The sequence below is a fragment of the Ascaphus truei genome, chromosome 1, assembly GCF_040206685.1.
Source record: "Ascaphus truei isolate aAscTru1 chromosome 1, aAscTru1.hap1, whole genome shotgun sequence".
Lineage (NCBI taxonomy): Eukaryota > Metazoa > Chordata > Amphibia > Anura > Ascaphidae > Ascaphus > Ascaphus truei.
The window spans coordinates 73347022-73372450 of NC_134483.1; the positions used below are offsets into that span (position 1 = coordinate 73347022).

Below are 25429 nucleotides of genomic sequence, written 5' to 3' on the forward strand. Positions count from 1 at the left end.
TTGCCTAAAACTGCTCTATCTATGACTTGGACTTGTGACACTTTCCTATTTGTACACAGGGATCTGTGCTTACACCACTTCGAAATCATTCGATCATCCTTTTTTTCTGCCACTTTCAGCCTGTCCGCAGAAACTATTCTAATGCAAATTGGGAAATACTGGAATATTGTAATGTAAACTTGGGAAATCTGGTTTGAAAATCCAGCAGAATATGTTCTAATTTCTGGCAAAGCCATGTAGATTGCATCGATTCCAAAATGGCAACCTCATCTCTGTACGTTGCTACGGACACATCCTCCGTCAGGCCTACACTCCCCCCCCCCCCCCACTGCATTCAGACCTGTTTGTTTATGACAGGCCTATGTGCTTCTTATGATGGTGCCTGCATCAGTACAGCATGCCATTCGCCAGTAATGAGAGCGAGCGGCAGCCACTGAGGTGATCAGCATGCAGCAGAGGGCAGAGATGCTGAGGAATATAAGCATGCTCGTTCTAACACTGCATAGACTGACAGTCTCGATGCCAGAACATTGTATACAAGTCACGAATGTTGATTTTGCTAGGAATGTTGATCTGTGAAGCACTTGCGAACACAACAGTCACAACAACAATATGTACAGACAGAAGGAAAGGTGCAATGAGAAAAACACATTTTCTCCAGAAAAAGTACATTCTTACATGATGACTGAAGGCAACACTTAAAGTTTAAAAATCGACTAGACGAACTGGGTATTGGTGGAAATGGGGAATAAAAAGCTGTGATAGTGAAGAATGCCTTCATAACAGCTTTGTTAGCTTTAAGCAGATCACATTAGAAATGTATCAGCTACTATATAATAATGATGGGTTGGTGGGCATTTTGCACACACTAATTGAGAATACTAACTCTGTACATACAGGGTTACATAAAACTCAAGCCATACTGCTTGCTTACTTCGCCAGCAAATCCTAACACCCAAACTCCTATTCAAAACACCATACCACCAGCCCATCAACAATAGTCTCACTGCTACTCTCATAAACCAGTCAAACCAGCAGAAATGTGTCTGGTTCCACAAGCTCATCATCACCACACATATTAGGGGAATTTGCACCCTCACATTATTTTTCTTAAATAAAATAACTTTTATAAAAGCCCTTCATCTAGCACAGGGAATGAGTATAACACTATTATCCAGAAGAAACCCCTTAGCTGGCTCTCTTCCTGTAACTATTGTAAACATGCAATCCCAGACACTCTTTTAATTAAAAACATTGATTATTAATGTCCCAAAATCGTTTTGGGATGCAATGTATCTTGCCACTTCATATTTCTGGTGCAGAATTTTATATATCCCCATTATATGTGCATCAAGTACTGTAACTCATCCCTAACTCCTCTTCCTTAAAACACAAGTCGCTGCACACAGGGCAAAATTGAAGCAAATAACCTTCATACAGTGAAGCCAAACAAAAATGCACCACTTTTCCTCAATATTGCCTTCATACAAGACCCCGTTGGGTTATTTGCATCCAGTATCGTACACTACACTAAACACCTAAAGAAAAAGACAAAGCCTACACATAGTGACTAGATCACAGGTTTTATTCTGCCTTTGGCTTAGTAAAATCTTAATCAAAATATATAATACTAAATAATAATTAACATTTTACATACATACTGTATGTACTGCATTCTAATGATTACTATGGTTTGCTTTCCAGTGACTAATTCTATATTTTGTTCCTCAGGACTTTTGGTTGTTGTTTTAGATAGTTTTTTTTTTTTTTCCCTAGGACATTCTGGGCTATATTCAATAAGCATTAGCTTATTAGCCATTAGGCACTCATTTCTGGAAGAAATGTTACAGCCAATGCAAGTGAGTTCCAAAATTTAAGTGAACAAGGCTGCCACATGTCTTCCAGCACCAGCAGGGGTCTAATGGCAGAAGACTACTTCTTGCTCCAGTGGAAAGTTGTATGTTACGTTAAGCCATGAAAAACTGCCTGCCACACATGCTGTCCCAGAAGTGGCCATGTGCTTGTTGTGAAAGAGCTGTAGTTTCATGTATACTGGATGTTTATCCTACAGCCAACGCAGCTGCTTAACAGCCCCGAAGGAGCACTTATACAATCAAAATACCTCTGACCAGAGTTCTCAACATATGTTGTTAAAATAAATCTCAAGGGCAATCGAACTCGGAAGATACTGTAAGGCACAAATCACAGTCATCAAGAATGTTAATACAGTACCATCTTATTGAAATAATGACCAACATCTCCCTTTTTAAAAAAAAAAAAAAAAAAAAAACATTATCCAGTCTTTCAAAGAGGCACAACAGTAACAGAGACAGTAACCTGAAAAAGTAACAATTCATTATTCAGTGTTATTTGTTCATAGTAAAAGTTTTGCTGGGGCAATAATACAAGTTTTTGGACTAAAGGTTATTTTGGTAAGCAGACAGAACTGGATTCATTTCTACTCAAGTTATATAATCACGAGACAATATCTGGGAAGATGGTAAAGAACATTTATAAAAAATGTTCCCAATGTATCCACTTGTGGAGCAAATGAATCTATGTTTAAAAGCAGCAAACAGAACATTTACAAAAAGCTGTAATGCTGCTTACCGCAAAGAAAACGGACAATGGCAATAAAATACGGCTAGGCAATATCAAATCTTGTGTGTATGTATATAAATGTATTATGTGTATACTGTACATTAAGGGCAAGGTTAAGTATGTTGAAGGAGGCTTCATTTTGTTACCCTTTTTTTCAATAAGGATGATCCAGTGACCTGCAGCACTAGACAAATTCAGCTTCCTACCGAACCAACTACTCAAGAAGAGTGCAAAAACATTTGTTGTTAGGTGAGTATTTCATTTTCATGCAACATCCTCCAAGCACACACTGCAAAAGCAAATACAGTGACAACTATATTTATGTTTACAATAAGCAACAGGGATCAGTGCACCAACATCCTAAAAGCACAAAGGGTCCATGGATGTGGAGGAAATAGGAAGAGAGAGACCAATCTTTCAATTCAATTGTATTTTCTCATGCAAAATAGTCAAATAATATAGTACCTACAGTATTTCCAAACTGTCCACTGCCAGAGATTGGACAGTCCACACATTGGGCTGCAATGTAACACATATTGGGCACATTTTGCCGTGAAAGTGTTAAAAAGAAGACATTAAAACCAGATTTACAAGAGGAATATATATAAACATACACACATATATATATATATATATATATATATATATATATATATATATATATATATATATATATATATATATATATATATGAATGAAACAATGAATCACAATTTTTTAAACGTTGCAGTGACCTTGGAAAACAAAATGACAGGTAAACTACATCTCCAAGTGCCTATTTTATGGAAGCTCAGTTCCTGCCACAAACTCATGATAGTTGATGTATACAGTCTCTGGTGGTAGGGCATGCCTAGTAGGCAGAAATCTGATGGAAATCCTAAATGATGGCAATGATTTTTGATAAAGTTCCACTTAAGTGCTAAGCAATCATAATTCCATTTACCACTTGTAAATCCCATAAGGCACCTGGCACATGGCCCAAAGCAAGAGTTGACTATCACCTTAAATGTTCCTGGAAGGATCACAGTAGGTCACAAAACCAATTAAATAGTGATGTCATCTAGCCATGATTAATTACAGTTGAAGATTATGTAAGTGCTTTATCACATAATTACCGTAAACCACTTTGGGATATATGTACAGCAAATGTAATATGACAGATTTTATACCACTGCCAAATGGCTTTAATGTCGCTACAATCGTTTGTGGATTACATACAGTAAATGTCTAGTTTACATGCGGGAATAGACAGGTAGCATTCTACCAAAATATGTCAGCAGAAAAAATAAACAAGATTACAATTTATCTTGCTGAAATATCTAACCGCACATATTTTACTTGGACTATTTATTTTGCATTTTTTTCAGTTCTTAATTTGTGTTGCATTGGTTAAATCCATGAAAGAGCATTGAATATATTGGTACCACTACAGATTCGGAAAAACCTTGGCTTTGAACCAATATTTGTATATGTTTGAAATTGTCATTTCTATCTATCTATCCATAAAGACAGCTTGTTGCACAGCTAGGCACTAGGTCCAACACGTTTATGTAATGAGCAGATTTCTCACTCATAGTCCATTGGAAGCAATGGATTTATATGGTTGTGTTACCATACATACAGCATAAAAAGATCCATGGTTCCCCCCCCCATGTCTGGGAAACCCCCAGCTCTGGAGATATGTGTAGGTTTTTGTATGATGGCTTTAAAGCAAAGAAAACCCCCAAAAATATGGCAGTGGACTACAACGTGGCCACCGGAGTCACCAATAGAAAGCCTCAACGTCTTTGCTTATTTATTGGCCGCCAGAGCAACCACTGACATCGGCGGCCATATTGGTTCCCCAGTTTGCCAGGTGACCTCGCTGCTCGGAAATCAGGGGGTCTTCAGACTTCAGGGGACCACCAATGAGCTCCAGTGGAACCGAGATTCAGGTAAGATGAAGAAAAATATATATATATTATATGCAGGATTGCTGCTTTAATTCTAAGTAAGGCATAATAAAGAATATGGTTCCTAAAATAAAGTATTTACACAAAATAAAGTATTTACACATATAATGGTGCCCAACTACAATCTATTATATGTATGTACGTCTTTATTTATATAGCGCCATTAATGTACATAACGCTTCACAGCAGTAATATATGTGGCAATCATATAAATAACTAATAATATAAATTACACAAAGGGGAGAAGTGCTTCAGATATAAAAGTAACCTTTATGAAAACGAGTCCCTGCTCCGAAGAGCTTACAGTCAAATTGGTTGTTAGGAAGAATGTATAGAGACAGTAGGAGGGCGTTCTGGAAAGTGCGTCTAAAAGGGGCCAAGGTTCATGTATGAGGTGTAAATTATCAGCCATGGAGCTACTCATATGCTTCCTTAAGCAGGCGTGTTTTGAAGTGGGTCTTAAATGTGGATAGAGAGGGTGCCAGTCGGATTTTGAGGGGAAGGGCATTCCAGAGGTGCGGGACAGTCAGTGGGACAGGTTTAAGGCGGGAGAGGGCTTTAGATACAAAAGGGGTAGAGAGAAGACATCCTTGAGCAGAACGTAAGAGTCGGGATGGTGTATAGCGAGAAATTAGGGCTGAGATGGAAGGGGGAGCAGAAGAGTGTAAGGCTTTAAAAGTGAGGAGGAGAATTGAGTGTGTGATACGGGATTTGATAGGAAGCCAGGATTAGCCTCTTTGCCCACGTGCAATGAGGTCCATCACTTTTGTACCACTGTGCTATGTTCAGCGGAGGGAAATACTTCTTAAATGTATTTTTAACACAACAAACTTAAAATACAATTCACATTTTACTTTTTGATGCTGCAAACCTGCAATTGAATCGGAATCATCAACAGAGTGCCTCGGGCTTGGAGCACATATCTATGTCACCCACATATTCCAAGGACGAGCCCATTGGCAACAGTCTCGGAACAAGGAATCTGCGCATGGCCATTTTATCACTGACCATGTAGAGCAGAAATTAATTTCTCTCTCCAAAACCAAATGGGCTTTCAGTGTTGTCACACAAAGAAACCACCAATGTCCGATTTGACGAGAGAGAGAGAGAGAGAGAGAGAGAGAGAGATTCCTTGCAGCAGCAACACAGGAGGAACGAGACAGCACTCAAAGGTAAATCAGGAAAAGCTGTATTGGGGTACGTGGCACAAATAACAACATTTCGGTCCTCACAGGGGGACCTTTCTCAAGGCAGTGCAAAAGACACAGTGAAAGTGCGGGCATCTTAACCCTGGCTGTGCTCAAAGCTGTGACCATGCAGCAAGCTTAAGCCTATAGGGAACCATGTTAAAAATGGTTCTGAAGCAAAAAGTAGCACTGTGTGCCCATTTGCATGTCATTTCCCAGAATCCCTTGCTGCAGTGGAAGTGCTGTGTGCTGGGTGATAATGGTGAAAGGCGGGGTTGCAGACCTGCAAATGAGCATACAGTTATATTTCCATTTGCTATATGCTTTGCTGTGGAGGGTTTTTGTCACTTTTTTTTTTTACTCACTTAATGCATAAGGGGTCAGTACAAGAATGGTGGAGCAACCTCCCGGTCCTTTATCTAGCTCCTGACTGGGAGGCCCGAAACGTCGTTCTACCATACTGACCCCTTATGCTTGCCTGATGCATTAAACCTGGTTTATATCTAGCAGGGAGTGCTACAGAATTCTTTGTTTTTTTTTATGCTATCTATTTCGCTGCTGGATGGTGATCCCAGCTGCTCTGTAAGCACCCTGATCTCAAGATAAGTAATTTATTCTTCCCTTTATACTTGAGTGCCCTGACCGTCTTGTATTTTGTGTGTGTGTATATATATATATTTTAAAATAAAAAGATCAGCCATAGATAATTGATATCTGACCTAATCAGCAATTTAAAAAAAGTTTATGACAGAGCAGCACATGCACACGCAAAAAATATCACCAATTTTTCACCTTGCCTGAATTTTATACTTGTACATACATTTCTCATTTAAACACATGCATACTTGTTTGATTAATCAACTTAAAATAATGCCTTAGTATACTCCTGGCATAAATTATTAACGGCAGTTAAAAATGGACAGCAATCATTATTAAACAAATAAAAATAAAATCCACTCGCTATGTAAATGTCAAATCTAACTAAGTAACAAACATATGACATACAGTAAAAGTAAATATGCTACTCAAAAAAGGGGCGTTTGTGGAAATATGCATCAAGTACTGTACGTAAAACAGAGCACATTGAATCACATGCACTGCTTTCCATTTCCGCAAACTCTCCTCTTTTCTTTCTTTTGCTAGCATAGTACAGTACAGTACTTCGTTGTGTAAAATAAAACACATTTAAATCAATAATAGAATCTCACGTTTCTACACCGACAGTATTAGTAGTGGGACTATATGCTGAGTTATTACAGAAATTATAATTGACATTTTTTTCGTTTTTAACACAGGAATTCTTCTTACCGTGCTCTATATTGTAAGTGGAACAGCTAAATAGTTTGAACTATTAGGAGACTATCAGCTGTTAACCACTTCAGGGCCTGTTCTGCTTTTGTGTTAACACTTTATTGCACGTTTCTGTGCAATAGCCAATGCCAACAATTACATTGTGACTTTATCCAAAATGGCTTTATAAGTCAACCTAAATCACTACAGTATGTGCTATTTGGAATTGGGGGTTGAGTCTTCCTTTGAAAAGCAATGAAAACACAATTGAAGAACTAAATAGTACATTGTTAATAAACATGGCCTAGAAGTTGTTACATAGTCATTGTTTTCACTTTGCAATGTCAGTACTGTATGTTGCTAAGTGACACGGAACCTCTAACCTCTGACTGATGTTACAATCTGGCAGGATTGACTCGGGACTCTGTCATCCCCTACTAAATATATGGAGAGGGTGATATCGGTTGGCATGGGTCGCTGGGTATACTGGGGATCTTGTAGTTACTTGGTGTTGCTAACCATGGTAAAAACACACAGCGTGCGAAATGAGATAAATGACTGAGCTACTGACTGGCCCACCTGTGCTGAAGCAGGGATATCATGAGAGCCTGACCTGTTGGTGGCCTTTGAGGACTGGAGTTCACCACCCCTGCTGTAGTGTATACAGTGCAGAGGGGTCTACTATGTAATGCTACAGAAAACATGGTTTAATTTAGGTGCTTCCAGGTGCCTTCCTTTACCATGTTATTCACAGGGTAACTAATGCACATGGTTCCCCATTACAGAGCAGGCTCCCACCTCTCATCTTTATGCTGCTTGATGCAGTTTTTCACTCTGGGACTATTTACACATACCTGCATGTTGCATGGTTTCTAAGATCGTTGGTGATTATTATTAGGGGGGGGGGCTTTAATTCTCCACGGATTTTTACTCATTGAACCTTAGGTGTTGCCTCCTTTAGAAATGGTAGCCTATGCTATGCAGGTCTCGAATACAGATACCGTGCAATCCAATTCCCATGACTTGGCTTTCGTCATTTCTGTATGTTTAGCTATTGACAGAATCAGGAATGCAGGAGATGCAGACGTTGCCAGTGACGGCAGACAGTACACTATGTGATTGGGTGGTAAAGCAGGTCTTATATTCCCTTGAACTCGACTCTTCAGTGAGTGATGACTGAGAAGACCAGACGATATCTGCAATTTATGGTCAACCTGGCAGCAAAACAATATCCAATGCATTATTCCATCCACACACTATATATATATATATATATACATACACACACACACACACACACACACACACACATAAAAAGGGCCCTGAAAGACCAACATCTGAACATGATAGTCACTGTGCTTACATGGTCCTATGTGACTGTAATATTAATTTACTGATGTAACAGAAGGTGTGGTTTCGCAGTGAGTGACCTTCACATTAGCAGTAACAAGCCAGCTTACGTCTCTCAACAAATGAGGCATTTACATTCTGTAGCGTTAATGTGACCAAACACCTCGCATTCAAGTAACAGAATTTGTTTTCAATGTTCGTTTATCCCAACAAACTATGCACCAAATACACTAACAACGATGCAAATGTCTGTTAAAAGACTTAAAAAAATAAAAAATGAAAGACCCATATGAGTGCTCAACACATTTGCTGAAAACATCTTTTTACTCCTTGGGAAGGCGAATATTATTTGTTGGCTTTTAGCAGGTCTCTTGGCAAAAAAGAACGGTCTAATAATAACTATTGGAACGCTGTTACAAATGTCGTCAAATCAAATAATACCAAAAGGAAAAAGACGATTCTCTCCCCAAATACATTCAGATGTAGTCTAGTCTGAATCATTTTATGACAAGTTTATATATAGAAAGAATAGCTTTCATCCTCAATAAAATATGAGCATCTCACAGATACCCGTCTGTCACATACTGTATGCACGGGTATGACGCACCATGTTTTTGCCACTATAAACATGGGCATTAAAATCCATGCACTCCAGAAATACTTGTTGATGTTGCTACTGCCATTACTGAAAACATATGTAAGTCTCTCAGTTTAAATGCTATAATGGGTGAATGGCTGTAATGAGCTTAGCTGTGCATTAAGCCACAAACGACCAAGAACAGTACAATAACAACTCTAACAAAAAACATATAATACTACTACTTCGTGCTTGGAAATGAAGCTACACTAACATAGTGTCATTAGAAAATTCCCATTCAAATATTGACATGTAATGTGGATTGAACTGTGGAAATGACTAAAATCTTCCGAAAGAAGACCATTTTTTATCCCAAACAGATAACACTGCAGCATCTGAACATGGATTCCTTTGCCTGACCATTTGCACTGGTGCAGTATTCACATCCTGCAGGTACAGTATTACAGCCATCACACAGGCATGGAAGCATGCATCTGATATTGCCATTCTATCTGTTGCTAATCCACACTGTGACTACCACATGGATGCATCTGGAAATGCAACTTTACTTGCACTGAATAGAAAACACATTCTTGTGGGTTATTTAAACATGTATAAAGTGTATCATTCTGGCCTGCGTAGTGGGAATGAGGCTTTTCTGACCCAGTTTTTCAGCCCGGAGCTGCTTTTACCAACTGTTTTGCAATCTTTAACCCTAGAAAGTCCAGCAACATAATGTTAATCAACCAATGAAGAGAAAACAGTATTTATTTTGAACTCTCATTGAATTTGTATAAATATATCAACATGGACGATTAAAAAGTGGAATTAGCTCACCGGTCCCTGTTAATATGGAGTCAGGTATACATGCTAATCACATACGGTTCTTCACCTCAACACATTGTATATATCAACAGTACTATGAACACAGGAAAGTGGAGGTTACTTGCTGGCAGCACTTCACGTTCTAATACTAGAAGAGTTCGTTTTATTTCATATTTGTGTATTTTCCAAGAAACCAGCTCATCAATAAAATGATTGCAGAAAATACAATATTGCACAGGAGTCTGGCTGTCTCATCATACATCCAACACCTGAATCCTTTATTTATTGCTGAAGACAAAACATATTAGCCAGATGAGTGCCAGAGTTTTACATTGCACGCAATTGAACTATTTCACTGAGCAACGTTGGACTCATTGCCAGTTAAATCATTTAGCCAGAATCTGAAAGGGGCATCCATGTTTCAAACATGATATCCACATCGTTTTGAATAGTCTGCATGCTTGGGTGATGAGGAATAGAAGCAGCATAGAGAATGATCTGTTCTATGGCTTAGGGGAGCAACCAGTTAATTACCAATGGGAAAGGTTGTATTGAAACGAACTGTATGTTATAGTATGTTGAACAAACAAAGTGGTTCATTTACAGATTTCTACTCCAGGCAGCTAAACAGTAACACAACTGGGCAATCAAATTTTTGGCTGCAAAACGGAGGCAAAAGCGAGCACGTCTGTGCAATCTATACATTAAGCAGCTTTATACTGCAAAATGTAGTAAAAATGCACATACAGTATTGATCGCAGTGCAGTCACAATACTAAGTAGCTTTCTGCAGCAAAAAATTACCAATGCACTAAAATTATAAGGTGTTAGCAAATTAATTAGCACCTGGCTGCAAAACTGTGACCCAGATGTGCAAGGAAAGTCCTAAAAGACTGCAGGGAAAAGCAGCAGATAGTTACAAATTGGACTTCACTCCCAACCCCATTTTACGGCCGACAGCCTTTAACCTATTTGCTGCCAAAGGGCTAGGAAAGGCCTCTACAAAGTGATCAGTAGCCCTGCACTAAACAGAGGGACCTGGGAGGCATTGCAGTGCTCTTCCATTGCAATCCTATTTTGCAGCCAGGCTCTATTCTGCACTGCAACCATAAAGCGATTATTAACCCCTTCACTGCAGCACAAGGCTTAAAAGATTCACAGAGAGTACAGGTTTGTCTTGAATCAATGCACCTGTGGCATGGTTTGCTGCAAGGGATATTGTAATGCAGAATATACTGGCACCCTATGAAACCACATTAGTAATAATGGCCCCTTGGTGGCCAGATGCTGTGTGCTAGCAGTGATATACTGTATGTCGTAGTCTATGTGATCCTACCTTATTGGATGCCATCTCACTGACAGAATGCCTGGTCTGTAAGGTCTCCAGCTGGTCCAAGCACCAGTCCAGCTCCTCCAGGGTCTCGCTGGCCAGTTTTTGATAGGCCTCCTCTGCGAAGAGATAGGGGAAAGGATACTCAGTTTTGATACGTTTCACAGGGCTAACCTCAAACTCCAAAGGGTCCATCCTGCCATACACTGCCATGCTCGGATGACCAGTGCTCACACATGAGTGATCCTTCATAATGTTAAAAAAGACACTCTGGAGAGAAAAAAGTCCAATCGGAACCACAAGTGCCCTGTGAAACCAGTCCAACTTGGAGGGTACAGCCACTGATCCAGCCTACGCCAAGAAATCCCACAGCAACTTCTAGCGCATAAGCCATAAACCGCCTGCACCCTGTTTCATAGGGTCATTCTCCTTGAGCTGATAACATGCTTATCTTCCAACTGCGGGGATAATAAAAACAGAAACCCAGAACGTGCTTCTTTAAAAAGTATGATTTGCTTCCCTCTTATTCTGCAGCTTCCAGCATGCTAAGCTGCCTAATAAAGACAGTTCAGAGACATGAATCAGCTGCCCAGTGCGATGAGCACTCTTTCTGTATCCATCTCTCCACTGTCCTGTAGCACAATGCTCTCCATAGCTTCACATATAGTAATAGGTCAAGTAAAGGGAGTCCTTGTCTAGATCTGCTGTGTCTTCAGCGTGTCCAGTCAGAGCCCAGACTTCAGTGTGGCATCCTCCTCATCCTCCAGCTAGGGAGCCTGCCGCTGCCTTTGAACCAAAACCTAAAGCTGAGAGTATAGGGGAGGGATGGAAATCCTGGAGTGGAGCTTTGGCAACTGGATCTCCCCAGCACACACTGCAGGCAGCCTGAGATACTATTGCAAACTGCTGCTTCCCTGTTGCCTGGCTAGATGTAAGGATGTGCAGTTGGTGTCAAAACAAACCCCTGTGGATATAGACCTGTAAAATGTCACCTATAAATACTAAAATACAAAACAGAAAGAGAATTAAAAAGTGAATAGGATTTTCTGCCAGGGAGAAGTTTGCAAATGTAACTGATATCTCACAGACCTAAAATAAATATATATGTGGGCAATGCATTTTTTTCCCTCTGAATTTCTGTGAGAACTTGTTTTTCCATAAAGATGTAATTGTATTAGTGTCCACATTAATACATGTTATTGCTGTCTGAATAGATTCTCGAGCTAGCTAAGATTCAGAGATAATGTCTTCACCAAAAGTTTGTTTCGCTAGCAAGGCTGTTAACCTGTTCAGTGCTAGAAGGGCCTGTAACTTATATTTTAGCAATGAGTAAAAGCCCCTTTGCCTTTAATGAAATGGCTCATAGGAGCAAGAATTCAACATGCTTCATTTTCACAAAACAGATATGAAATCCTATCCGATGGTAAATTTAAGCTCAGTGCATATAAACTAAAATGCACCAAGAAGCATCTTTTTGGATTAACTAATTTATTGCTAACAAGGGGTCAACAACACGTTCCACGCGCCCTCAAGCAAAGAAGGAGTTGAAACAGGGAAAGGTTAGTACCAGCATGGAAAAATAATATATATTTTTTACATAATAAGTGTATAACTGTACAGAAGTATAAAATGATTCTGTACAGTGATGGGACACTGTATAAACAGTTTATTTTAGCTGGCTGCGAGAATAGAATATTTCGAGTTCTATTGTCTGTGTCTTGCTCCTATTGGCTGATGCTCTCAACTTTCATGTAACTGAAGCTGCTAGGTGATGAATGCAGAATTTATTGTACATCTCCATTTTTTTTACCCAGGCAGATTAAATTATGTCAATACACAATGTAACACATTAGTCAACAGTACACATAGGGCTGTGAGTTAAGTATACATTTTATGTTGTGTCAATGTGTTTCAATGAACAAGTGGAAGTGGTTATAAAGATGATTTGGGGAGGCCTTTATTCTATTACATGTGATAGCACTGATTTGGTGCTGCCACACTGAAAGATGGATGCACTTCAATGGGGTTTTCCGTGTGGTAGCGTCAGATTGCCAAAAAAGCTGTTTGTCTTTAAAAATGTGCACTACGGCACTGGCAAAAAGCAAATTAAACTAAAAACAATAACGTACGTAAGAGTCCTATTAAATAAAGAAAATGTACATTAAGGGTAGCGCATTCCAGTGTCAGCTCCGTGTGAACTTGGGCAAGTAACCTTAGACAGGTGCGCATCAAGCTTAAAGCAATCATATCATTGTAATATCAATGGGGCAGTAACTTACAATACATATACTTAAGGAATATTTACTAATAGTAACTTTTAATTATAACTTTATTTCATATGGCACTTTTCCCCCAAAGGGACTCAAAGTGCCTCACAATTACAGTATAGTTTGTGGAACGCAAAAAAATTGGAATTTTACAGGTACGGTCCCTGCCCAGATGAGCTTATAATCTATGTTTTTGGGTCTGAAGCAAAGGGAGATAAAGTGGCTTGCCCAAGATCACAAGGAGCTGACACCAGGAATTGAACCAGGTTCCCCTGATTTAAGCTCAGTGTCATAAATATAGAAGCGCAAGAGCCAAAGAATAAAATAAATATAAATGCCATTGCATTTTAGCTATGTCCTGTAAATATTAAGGTTAATCATTTGTATGTATGTGTGTTTGTATGTATGTGTGTATACTGTGTATACAGTATATATATATATATATATATATATATATATATATATATATATATACTCAAAGGTAATCTTAGAACACCGAAAGAGAGACGGTTGCATGAATACAAATTTATGCAACTGTTTGGGACACTTGGCGGTGGCCTAAACCAAGACTGCAGCTTCATGAGTCACTACACTGACAAAATAGAACTCTCTCTTACCATGAGTGCTAAAGGCCGTCATTACATACAGCGCTATATGAATGCACACACAGCTGTCTCTTACACATACATGTTCACGTACAATGTAATTCTATCCCTATATACCAATAGGGACCACATAGTATCTACACAAATTAATAGTAATGCAACACCCTCTTACATTTCTACACCTACCCACACCATTGGTACACACTCCCATACACCTTTTGAAAAGATCTGTATAGACTGTGGGCGCTTTCTAAATTTATATTTACACACATACACACACATACATATACATACACATACATACATACATACATCACTAACATTAAACACCTTACGTCATAAATCGCATACTGCACAGGGGGGAGGGATAGGCTTCAGTCAGACACATTCCAGGATGCAGTATTTTTAAGTAAAAACCTTTGTAACCTTTGTAACCTTTATCCATTGTAACACCGCCGGAAGAAGAGATCAGTGTATCTCGAAAGCTCGCACAAATAAAAGCATTTCATTAGACACAGAACGGTATCGGCTATTGTTTTTTTTATATATATACACTCAGGTGTGGCGAGTAATTCACTGATGGACTGCTAGCAGTGCTTACATGCTGTGTGTACAGTATACTGTACACACAGCATGTAAGCGCTGCGTAAGCGCTGCTAGCAGTCCATCAGTGAATTACTCGCCACTCCTGAGTTGACATATAAAGTTCTACTAAATACATTCTACATAAACTCTAAAAGTTTGTATAATCAATTAAAATGCAACTACAATCGGATAAGTATCCTGATGAACAGGTATTTATGATCTGTGTAGAGTATGATGTCCCCATTCTAGCTTGGACACCTAGAAAAAATGTTGAATTGATTTTGGAAAGCAAAAACGTCAACATTTCAGAGTGTTTATCATTTAAAAGTGTATTTATTTAATCCGGTTTTAAATCTACATAGCTTTTCAACACCCACAATGTGTGACTGGTTTCCAAGAACAAGGTACCTAGTTTTTATCCCCCTGATTTGTGGGATTATAAGAAATGTTTGGGTTTTCTCTCGTGGGAAAGAATGGCTTTCCAACTTCATGATTAAATGAACAATATATGAATTAATTTATATGTAGTGCATTCTACACATTATATCCTATATTAGATATGGGAATGAAACTATTACTGATACGTGTATAATTTGTTTGCAAGATATATTCAATATGTTCATGCTCATTTAACAACTCAAAAAGCAGAAGTAAAGGCTCATCTTTAATCCTTTGGGTGCCCCAAAACGAAGTCACTACTGGCACTTCAGGGTCCCCATGTTGTAGTGGCCACGTCATGCCCAAGGAGTGCTTCGTTTCATCTTAGATGGCGTCCTGTGTTCTCATGAAGTGCAGGACATGATCTACAGAGAAGGGAAATGGAAGAGGACTCCCCTGTTTCCGGGTTCAGGGCTACCGTAGTCATGTGACCTCGCTTTGACGGAGTTGTGCCATGGCCCCTCCAGCACTCAAAGGGTTAATACGCACCAAGCGATCTTTCCCTTGCTAAGGGGGATTCTAGCTCCTTTTAAATGATGGCCATAATGAATTAATTGAACAAAGGCCAAAGATGCTAAATATATTTTTGCAAGTCATATTCTGACTATGTCAAGCAGCACAAATAGAACTTCCCACTCCCTAAATATAATGAAGATGCACAAGTACAGGCTCTGATCTCACACTGACCTAAGGATAAAGTAATAATAAGTTTCCATAATGCATGAAACCAAACGTAGAGTTTATTTGCTGACTGCACAATGACACAAATTAGGATATCATAGGGTAATATGATTCCTATGTAACCCCCTTTGGGATTACTGGTGCCTTAAGGGGTTAACTGTGTGCGTTCACGCAGAATAACGTCCCTTCTTTATCACATGGTGCTGGGGTCTCAGCAGAAGGTAAGCCCTGCCTCCTTCCTTCCTGGATACAGTGTCATCATGCTAGGCTATAAATAAGGGAGCGGGAAACTTCTGGAAGATCAGATCGCAGGAGGAAATAAAGAAGAGGGATCTCATTGTGAATAGTTATGTAAGCCCCTAAGTATAGGATAGGTTCACCATCCCTTTTATTGTTTTCAGTTAGGGATAGTACCCTCTGTAATGAGAACCCCACCAATATGGTCTAACATTACTCCCAAGATGTTATGAGAGACAGACTATGCCCAGATGGAGCTTCACAAGCCACAGTCCCTAGGTATAGTTGGACCAATCCCACAGGCGGTCCATCACTAGCTCCCACTGAGAAGTCCCCGCAGTGGCAGGATGCCCCGAGATGAGGGCGCTTATCACCGATGAAGTAGTACTAGGCCAACCAAGGGCTCCATAGACATGGAGCACTACCAGGGCTATAGAGCAAAGGGATTCTGTAGCCAGAACAAGCAATACAAAGCCTCAGAAGGCCGAGATGGGGGCAACTAGGGAAGCCCCGCACACAGCATAGGCCAAAGTCACTTTACTGGAAATACAAGATGACTTCTGTATATACCTGTGAGACTGTGCCCAGGGCCGCCAATGGATTTCCTGGGACCCAGGACTAGAGTTTCGACCGGGGTCCCCTTCCGTATCTTGAGAGCGTCCCCCCCCCCCATTTAACACCTCGCGAGTCACCCCTCCCAATGTATTTCTCTCTTCCCCTGTCTTACCCCCCTTTCTTCCTCACTCACTCTCCCCCTCTCTCTTCCATACTCCCTCTCTTACACCCCCTCTCACACTCTACCCCCCTTTCGCTATCACTCAATTACCCACCTCTCACTCAATTCCACTCCCTCAATCACCCCCTCCCACCTGGCCACACTCATTTCCCCCCGATACTTATACAATCCCATCCACAATAATTACCCCCCCACAATACATACAACACGACCCCCCCAAATACATACAACACCAGCTCTTCCCAGCTGCTCTGGCCACCCTCTCCCACGACAGACCTCTCTTGCCTGTGCACACCGGAAGTTGGATCCAGCTTTGAGCGTGAGAGAGGCCTGGCGTGTGTAAGTGAAGGAGGCCCGCAACAGCTGGGGAGAGCCAGGGCCCGGTGGCAACCAGTGTCTGGACAGAGAAGTTTGGCCCCCCAGCTGCCATCGGGCCTGGGACACTTGTCTCGTCTCTCCCCCCCTGTTCGCGGCCCTGACTGTGCCTACCAGATAATAAACAGCTGTTTGAATGAATAAAGTTCCTGGCGCCCATCATTGTATGCCAATGCCCAGCCTGCAGCCTGAACAAGGAAATGCATCCTGAGCAGCACTAACACGGCACTGATGTAAACTTCCTAGTAACCGGGCCGGGAGGGTTACACTTGTTATTTAAACCAATTGTGTCCAATAAGAATTCAAAGCTCGTGGTTGTCATCTTTCCATATTTGTCACATTCTCGTGTCAGTCACAATAGCATCGTGCTCGCAAATCACGACGCATGCCGCATTACACCCCCTCTCTCTTACACCCTCTCTCCCTCCTTTCCCCACCTCTCTCCCCTTCCCTCAATATACACAGACGAAGCCTCCCCACCCCAATACACACAACTTCCCACCCCCAATACACATAACCCCCAACACACACAACCCCTCCTCTACCACAAATGCATAGTAAACCCTCCCCCACCCTAAATACACATAGTAACCCCTCCCCTACCTTAAATACACATAACAATCCCACCCTAAATACACATAACCCCCCAATACACTTTAATAGCCCCCCTCCAAATACACATAATAACCCCCCAAAAAACACATAACTGCCCTCCCCATCCACAATACACATAACCCCCCTATACCTTACCTAGGGGGAAGCCTCCGGTCACATGGGCAAATGAGGAAGTGGGACAAACGTCAGGCGCGCAGGGGTTGTGCTGTGTCAATAGGCACTGATGCCATGGTTGCTGAGCAACCCCCCCTCCCCCAAGCCGTCGGGAAGATTTCCCGGCTCTCTCCCCTGGTGCCCCCGTTCGACACAATACATTGTCCTATTCGCCACTTGTAGCAAATGTATTGGACAATGCTGATTTAAATCTTGCAGCTTTATTTTACTATGTTATAGCCTAAAATAAGACTTGTTTTAGATATCCATCTACTGTATCTGCGTGATGTGGTATATGAATAGCTGTAGGATTATAGCTGCAATTAATCATCTCCCAGAGAACCTTACTAATGTGTGCATAACATGTTGCATTGAGTCCTAGATTTACTGAGAGTATAATGGAATGGGTACCAAACTAAATCAAAACAGCAAGTCTGTCAAGAAGTCTGTGTGTTGGGGCTAATTTAAATGTCATTTTCTCTGGAGAATGAACTCTGTGGATATAAAGAAGAGGGGCCTGGAAGTACATACTGTAGTAATACTCACTAATATTGTACAATTCCAAACATTATTTTTAGGGGTGTAGCTATTGGGATCATTTATTTGCTAAGCAAAAAAATTCCTCTCAACTCAAAACTAAATGTCAACATACTGTACAATATAAAAAAAAGCTGAAACAAACCAATGTTGTCAGTCAAGTTACTGAGCCACCCCCTTTGCAAATATTGCCCTTCGAATTTGAGGTTTAATCCAGATGTTAGTGATGTCATCAGGGCATTCTTATAGCTATTTATAATGTTTCATGGGTGTGTCTAGGCTAACTCACAGGCCAGAATCGTCTGTATAAAGGTGTGTATACTCATGACTAATACAGCCTGTGTCCTACTGAACCAGTGGACAGCAAATATGAAGGGGAAAAAATGACAACCGTTTGAAGATTAAAAGGATTTTCATCCCCCATTTGACAGTTTCTCACTTTCAACTTTCATCATAACCCAAAAGTTTCTATTTGTTATTGATAAAACAAAAACTCAGAATACATGTGTAACGGTGTTTCCCCCACCCAATCGCAGATAGGGGCCATTACTGGGTGTATGGTGCATTTACCTGCTGGCAACAGGAGGGCTGAGTCATCTGCCGATGGTAGTGGGGACACAGGAACAGGGTTCTGGGGTTCATACCCCATATATTTACTTAGCAGTGCAGCGCCTGTCAGTATTCCCAGGATGATGGTCCCTGGACCGCCACTACGGGCCAAGGGCACTCACAACTGTCCTAGCTCTTCCCCACCTCCCTAGCGGAGGCAGAGGTATGGTCCACACTCACTCTCCCAGGAGGGAAGAGCACATGGGTAGGCCCGAGTCTCAGGCTCCCAATTGTGTGACCTGCCTTCCTCAGAGAAAGGAACAAACTCTCACTTTAGGGCGGTCCTGCCCTCAAGTACAGCCAGAAGGCAGGCACCCCATTGTCCCAGCTACAACAGGATGTACCACCCTCTGCTGTCACTCAAGTGCAGTACCAAAGGTGAGGGGGAAAACCCCATAGCAACTACTGGTAAGCCTGTTAATACTAGGGTTTACTGCCAGCCCATTGGGTAGAATAGTAGCCAGGGGGTACCCCGCTACACTCTCTATCTCCCACTCTACCTACCAAACTTGCACTAGATACGTTATCCTCTCATGCATGTTGTGAAAGGTACTTCAGTTGTGCCCTAGCACATAAGCCTTTACAGCTTCTACTAACCATTGCACCTGGTTGGCGTAATTTTCCCGCATCAACGGCTCAGGGACATATGGATACTCGAACCCATGAGAGCTCCGGTACTTCTGTAATATATGCCGCTCAGCGCGGCTAATCTCAGTGAGCCGGCGACCTTCATCTTTACCTGGCAATACCCAGTTTAATGGATCTTGAACTGGCGGTACATCATTTGCAGCAACATTACCCATAGGCTAAATATGACCTGCTATAATGTCTGCTTCTATTCTCCTCATCTCTAGTGCAGCCTCGTCAGGACTAAACAAAAGTATAATGCGTGGTGCTAAGAACCGTATACAGCTGTGATAAAAGCCTTGATAAAGTGCTCTGTGTAGCACGAAACATGTTGGCAGGGTAATGCCTTGCCTTTTTTCCCTCCATGACTATTACATCTTTTAATGGATAACGCACTTTCCTCCTAATTCTCTTTTTTGGATGATTCCAGTTGTACTCTGCCATTTCTCTCCTCTATTGCAATCTATCGTCAGGACTAAACACTCCTTCCACCCACCAATCATGAACTATGGTCTCGGTTTCGAGTAAGAACCTTGTGTGGTCCATAAAGGGTACGTATCCCTGAAACCCATAATGCCACCATGGATGGGAACTAGCGGACCTTGTTACAGCAAACCCTGTCTGTGAGGTAGTGTCGGTGGAAGTAGAAATATCACATGTGGCAGACATAGCATAATGACTAAATCCACTATTTACACTGCATACATCTACTTCATCAACAATATGACTATCATCGGCAATATTATTATCATCGGTCAACATTGTATTCCCGTAAGACTAGTCCTTCCAGTCTGAAGAGGGAATATGAGTCTCGCGGCTCTATCAGCTTCCCCAGGCGGTAACTTACCCTGAGACAATCGGGTAGCACGGGTTTCCTGATCAAAAGAACGACAAGAGTCCAGAAAAACAGCCGTACTGGTCGAGAGCAAAGGAGCCTTGATCATATCCAAGTCCTGGACAGTTACATCCCCGGACCCGACACTAAGGTTATGCTCAATATTGGTTGAGCAGCAATGGGTTTAGGCCTTGGTGTGGAATTGTGCAAATAGTCCTGGTACTGGGCCAGAAAAGCAGGGGTAGGCACATCCAGACACACCAGAGGTGGATCATCTTTTTAGGCCACTTTCAGGCTAGCCCGGTGTTCACTCATTGAACGAATGAACGCCATCAGAGCAACAGGAGGTGTAGCAGTACTCACCGGAGCGGGGATGGAAGACTTCTCATCCGCCCCAGCGGTTGCTATCAGCATGACGTCATTTCCGGTGTGTGACACAGGATCATGGCGCTTATCTAGATCCTTCACCAAAAGGACGTTGTGATCCGGTAGTTACTTAGGGGTGGGATCTTAGTCTTTTTTGACTTTATCTCGGGCGCACGGGCCCACCGAAGCCTCCATAGTTGAGGTAGATTGTTGCGTATCAACAGCAGGCTCAACCACCCAAGTATTGGGGTCGGTCACGTCTTTCTGAATGAACTCCATAGGCCTCATTAGCATGGGCCTCAGGAATGGTGCTCCGCAGGGGGCACACTGAGCTCCCCAGACCAGGTCGCCACCTGGAAAGATGCACTTGGGACAGAATAATCGCAGGTACCTCTTCCCATCCATAGGTACCACCAGGAGTCCTCCAGGTAGGCGGTAGTGTGTGAATTCCATGTCGCTGGACATACTCAGTGTTTGCTGCAAACAAAGGCACAAGAGCAAAGGGTAGCTCACTCCTTTCACTCGCCAGGCTCCAAAGAACTGAGGGTGTGGTCCGCTGCATCCGGTACCTCCCTTATTCTCCAAAGTCTTCAGGCATTGTCTATCAACGTGTACCCTCCCTCTGGTGGAGATTAGAGGAGGGGCACTCTGTGACGTAGACGGGGCGTGACTCTGGCTATTGGCTGAGCCAGTCACATCGCTTTGGTGGGGTTCTGGCTTTCGCGCCAAACCCATGCAGAACTTTGCAGCAAGGCATACAGTTCTTTTGCAAACAGCACGTGCGCTCTCCAGCTTTGGCAGGAGATGCCATTTTAGCTCATGTAACTCACGTGGCGAATTCCTGGGCAAGGGAACCTCCTTTTTGGATACAGTTCTTTCACCGACCAAGGCGTGACCGCGATTCCGACAGGAATCCGTTCCTTGTAGTTCCTCACAGCACATAGATTAGCTGTCTACCAAGAGTAGGTTGTACCCCAGGCTAGCAAAGCTCCATCTCGATACGCTGGAAACCATCTTAGTCCATTATAAGCACTCTGTGACTCCCTGTGCATTGTGACTAATAGCACTGTGGTGGGTCAGAGATTCAGGCACCTGAGTCCGTCCTGGCACCCCTCCGCAGCCCACTTTAACAGCACCTTACACATGTAATGAAAAGGGGACCACAATTAGTTTTCTAAAGTTCCAGTAGTGCAGGGGCATTGCATTGTGAAGTGACAAATTGCTTGCTCTTCCAGAAGTAACAGAGCTAAGAAGTAGGTGAGAATTGCAGGGGTAATCGTACTGTACTTTTGTTAAGGGTAGTTTAGGGCTAGCACTAGCCTGTCTATAATGTTAAAGACATCGGTTTACTTAAGGCTGAGTCCATGGCGCACTGAGGCTGAGTCTCAGGCGCACTGAGGCTGAGGGAAAGCGGGTGCTTTCCCTGGCCTTAGTTCCCGCGCCATCCGGGGGCGTGTCGGGGGGCGGGCCAGTGACGTCACGGAGCTGGTTCGCCTCATTGGGCGAACCGCTCACGTGACCAGCCCTGCGCTCCTGTGAGTGCTCAAACTAAAAAAAAATTTTAACAGCTACGCCTCCGCACGCCTGGGGACGCGTGCGCGAGCCCCTGCTAAAGCCGCTCTCATTGCGGCTGCAGGGGCTCACTGACAAGCGTCAGCGCGCCTCAGCACGGGTCAGCGCCTAAGCGCTGACACTGGACTCAGCCTTATATGTGAATGTCGAACCCTTATGACTAAAATTTACAGCCATTACACATGGCCACAATACGTAGGCTGTCTCATGCATCTTCTAAGAAGTCCTGTCTCCTATCAGCGAAACTATTTACTGCAGGAACTCAAAGTCCTTTTATTTGCAGCAAGTTTATGTTCTTTGTTTTAAAATGTCAAACGCAATGCCTTGCAAAATACATGGGGTGAGTGTACGAATTACAATCCTACTGCTGACTATACCTACTTTTCTGTTTGTTTTATTTCTGTTTTTGAGCGTCGAGTTTATTTTTATCCATAAATGTGTGAATTGTATTATTTAGAAAATGTGAGTGTAATGGAGTAGCATTTCTTGAGAATGTAATGACTGAAAAGCACAGGTTTGGGCACTTTTCTCTGCTTTCTTTGCTCATTTCAAGAAAAAAAGTGGGTCAACAAAATTCTGTAAAAAAAAAAAAAAAAATCGATTCACAGGTGCTTTTGGTTAAAGCAACTGCATACTTGTTTTTAATCCCAATAATTCAATTCTGCACATATGTAATATTTCTATTTGTTGGGTATTTTTTTTGAGCCATAATTTTCTTAAAGTCAGTATTCGCTGGAAGAGATTTACAATAGAATATCATTCTGTGGACCTTTTTTTTGTTTTGTTTTTTGTTAATCTGACGCAGAAACATCTGCTACATTTGTGTTTGCGTTGTAGTGTAGCAACCTGAAAAAGTGGATCTTCAACAATCTATGCAAGACTATGCCCTTGGATGGCTCTGGTTGCTATGCAACAACATACTGTATATAGGTTCCCATAGAGCCATGTATTATCATTCATGAAAGTGGTCCAGAATTGTATTACAATGGAGTGAACGTGTTAAATAATCACAGGATCATTACACTTGAGTAAGGTTAAGAACAATATTGCCTTCACCCCTTTGTTGCCAGAAAGACCAGCAAATCACTGTAAAGCAATATGACGGTCAATGTAAAGCAAAGGGTTAACATCTCAATGATTGAGCAAAATGAGGAGCTAGCAGAATATTATTGTCAGTCTCTACTGTATAGGGAGAGACAAAACAAATGAAATGAAATCTATTTGATATCATTGCATATCATTTTCTTCCCAAAATGTCAATAAACTCCTCAACTCAGCCATTCAGGAACAGTTTGTGTGGTAATACAATGATGATATATGAAGCCAAAGCAAAATAATAATAATAATAATTTAGATCTAAACTACAATAACTACATCATTTCAGAATCACTGTACAGTATGGAGTTTCTTATAGATGTGTGCCTGGAGGATGCTGAATCCCCCAAAATGTCACCTTACATGCATAACCAGGACATTAAAGGGAATGTATCTCACATAGGGAGAATTCCCCACCACCGCAGCCCCATACCCCAGTCCACTTGCATCCAGAGGCAGGCTTCTGTCATCCCTGGGAAACCAATCACAGCACAAGCCTGTGTCTGTGTCAATGGGAATCTGAGAGCCTGTTGCCAGGTGAAGTTATTGTTGTTGTTGCTGTATTTAATAAAGCACTGTTATGATTTGATATAAAATCCCCCGGTGCCTTTATTACGGAAAGAGACTTCCTCACACCAACACAGCCCAGCCAGAGTCCTGAAAGTAGCAGTACTGACGCCAATAACCAACCCATTCTATATATATATATATATATGTAGCAGGGTCCCCTCTGGTCCCCCTTACCCTCGCTGCTGCGGGGGCTCCCGGCGGCCTCGGAGGCAGGGTGTCGCCATCTTGGTTGTGTCGCGGAGGTTCGCGCATGCGCAGTAGTGACACGGCGGCCATTTTGGTAAAGAAGTGGCAGCAGAGGCGCTCCATAGCGCAGGGACGGACCACAGTCGCGCATGCGCAGTTAGGGCGATGCAGCGGCCATTACAGAGTTGCACAGGCTCAGCGGAGAGTAGCGGCGGCCATTACAGAATGCGCACGCGGCCCCAATAGGAAAGATGGCCATGGAGGACTACAGCCCCCAGAGTGCTTAGAGGCAGACAGGCCATCTGACACCAGGGAGCCAATAAGGCTTCCAGCTTGCCCTGAGAGGAAAGATACATTGTTGTGTGCTGCAGTGAGTTGTCAGAAGAAGCTGGGACACAGACAGGGGAGGGTGGGTAAGTGTAGAGAGCAAGTGGCTCATACACTAGACCAGACATCCCCCCCTTAGGCCCCAATCACCTCAGCTTGTGGTTACTACAGGGACTCCCCTTAGATAGGGACAGGGTCCAGTAGAACCCAGAAAACTGAGGGTACAGCCAGGAAGCGTGGATCTCCTTGTATTGCTGTCAATGTGAATCACTCTCTGCGGCTGCAGAGATAAGAGACTTTCTAAAGGTGGATCACTCCATGCGGGAGCCACCCACCGCCAGGCAGAGTTTCAGGACGTCGCCGAGGAGATCGCAGAGCGGCGGATCCTTTGTGAAGTGTCTGCAGCCCCAGGTGCTGGAGCACTGGGGCAGGTATCGTATTTTAAGTACACCATCTATAACATCCTCATACTTATGGGCCGCGCGGTCACCACACACTTGTGGTTTGGGTGTGGGATAGTGGACACGGTGTGGGGACACGGTGGAGAGTTGCGCCCTGCGTTGGCGCTTTGGGTAGTTGTGCCATTAGTATTATAGAGTGATAAGAGTTTATAGAGTGAGAAGTGTATGCATATTGTTATAGTAAAGACTGTTGCTATTTTACATCCAGTGTGTGTGTTCATTTGAATGTGTCCTGCGAGGAACAACTCCCGCTCTGCTGGGAGCCATCGCAGGTGGAGGCGCTGTATCATATAGTATTGTTCCAGAGGATACACCCCAGGCTCTCACTGGCGGAGGCTCAGACCTCCTGTGAGCCTAACATTTAAAGCACCACACTGGGTAACACATATAGATTCTCCTCACATGTACCCTATCTGCGATTGGGGGGGGGGGAATATGGGT

General features: G+C 42.4%; 1 protein-coding gene across 8 annotated transcripts in view; it reads right to left on the reverse strand.

The window, feature by feature from the left end:
* Positions 1–25429, reverse strand: part of PDE4D (phosphodiesterase 4D) — a 1562913-nt gene that overhangs the window by 64817 nt on the left and 1472667 nt on the right. For all 8 annotated transcript variants that reach the window (XM_075589581.1, XM_075589589.1, XM_075589616.1 and 5 more), the window contains one exon: positions 11118–11230. In XM_075589581.1, the coding sequence (XP_075445696.1) occupies positions 11118–11230 (113 nt within the window). The remainder of the gene's footprint in view (positions 1–11117; positions 11231–25429) is intronic.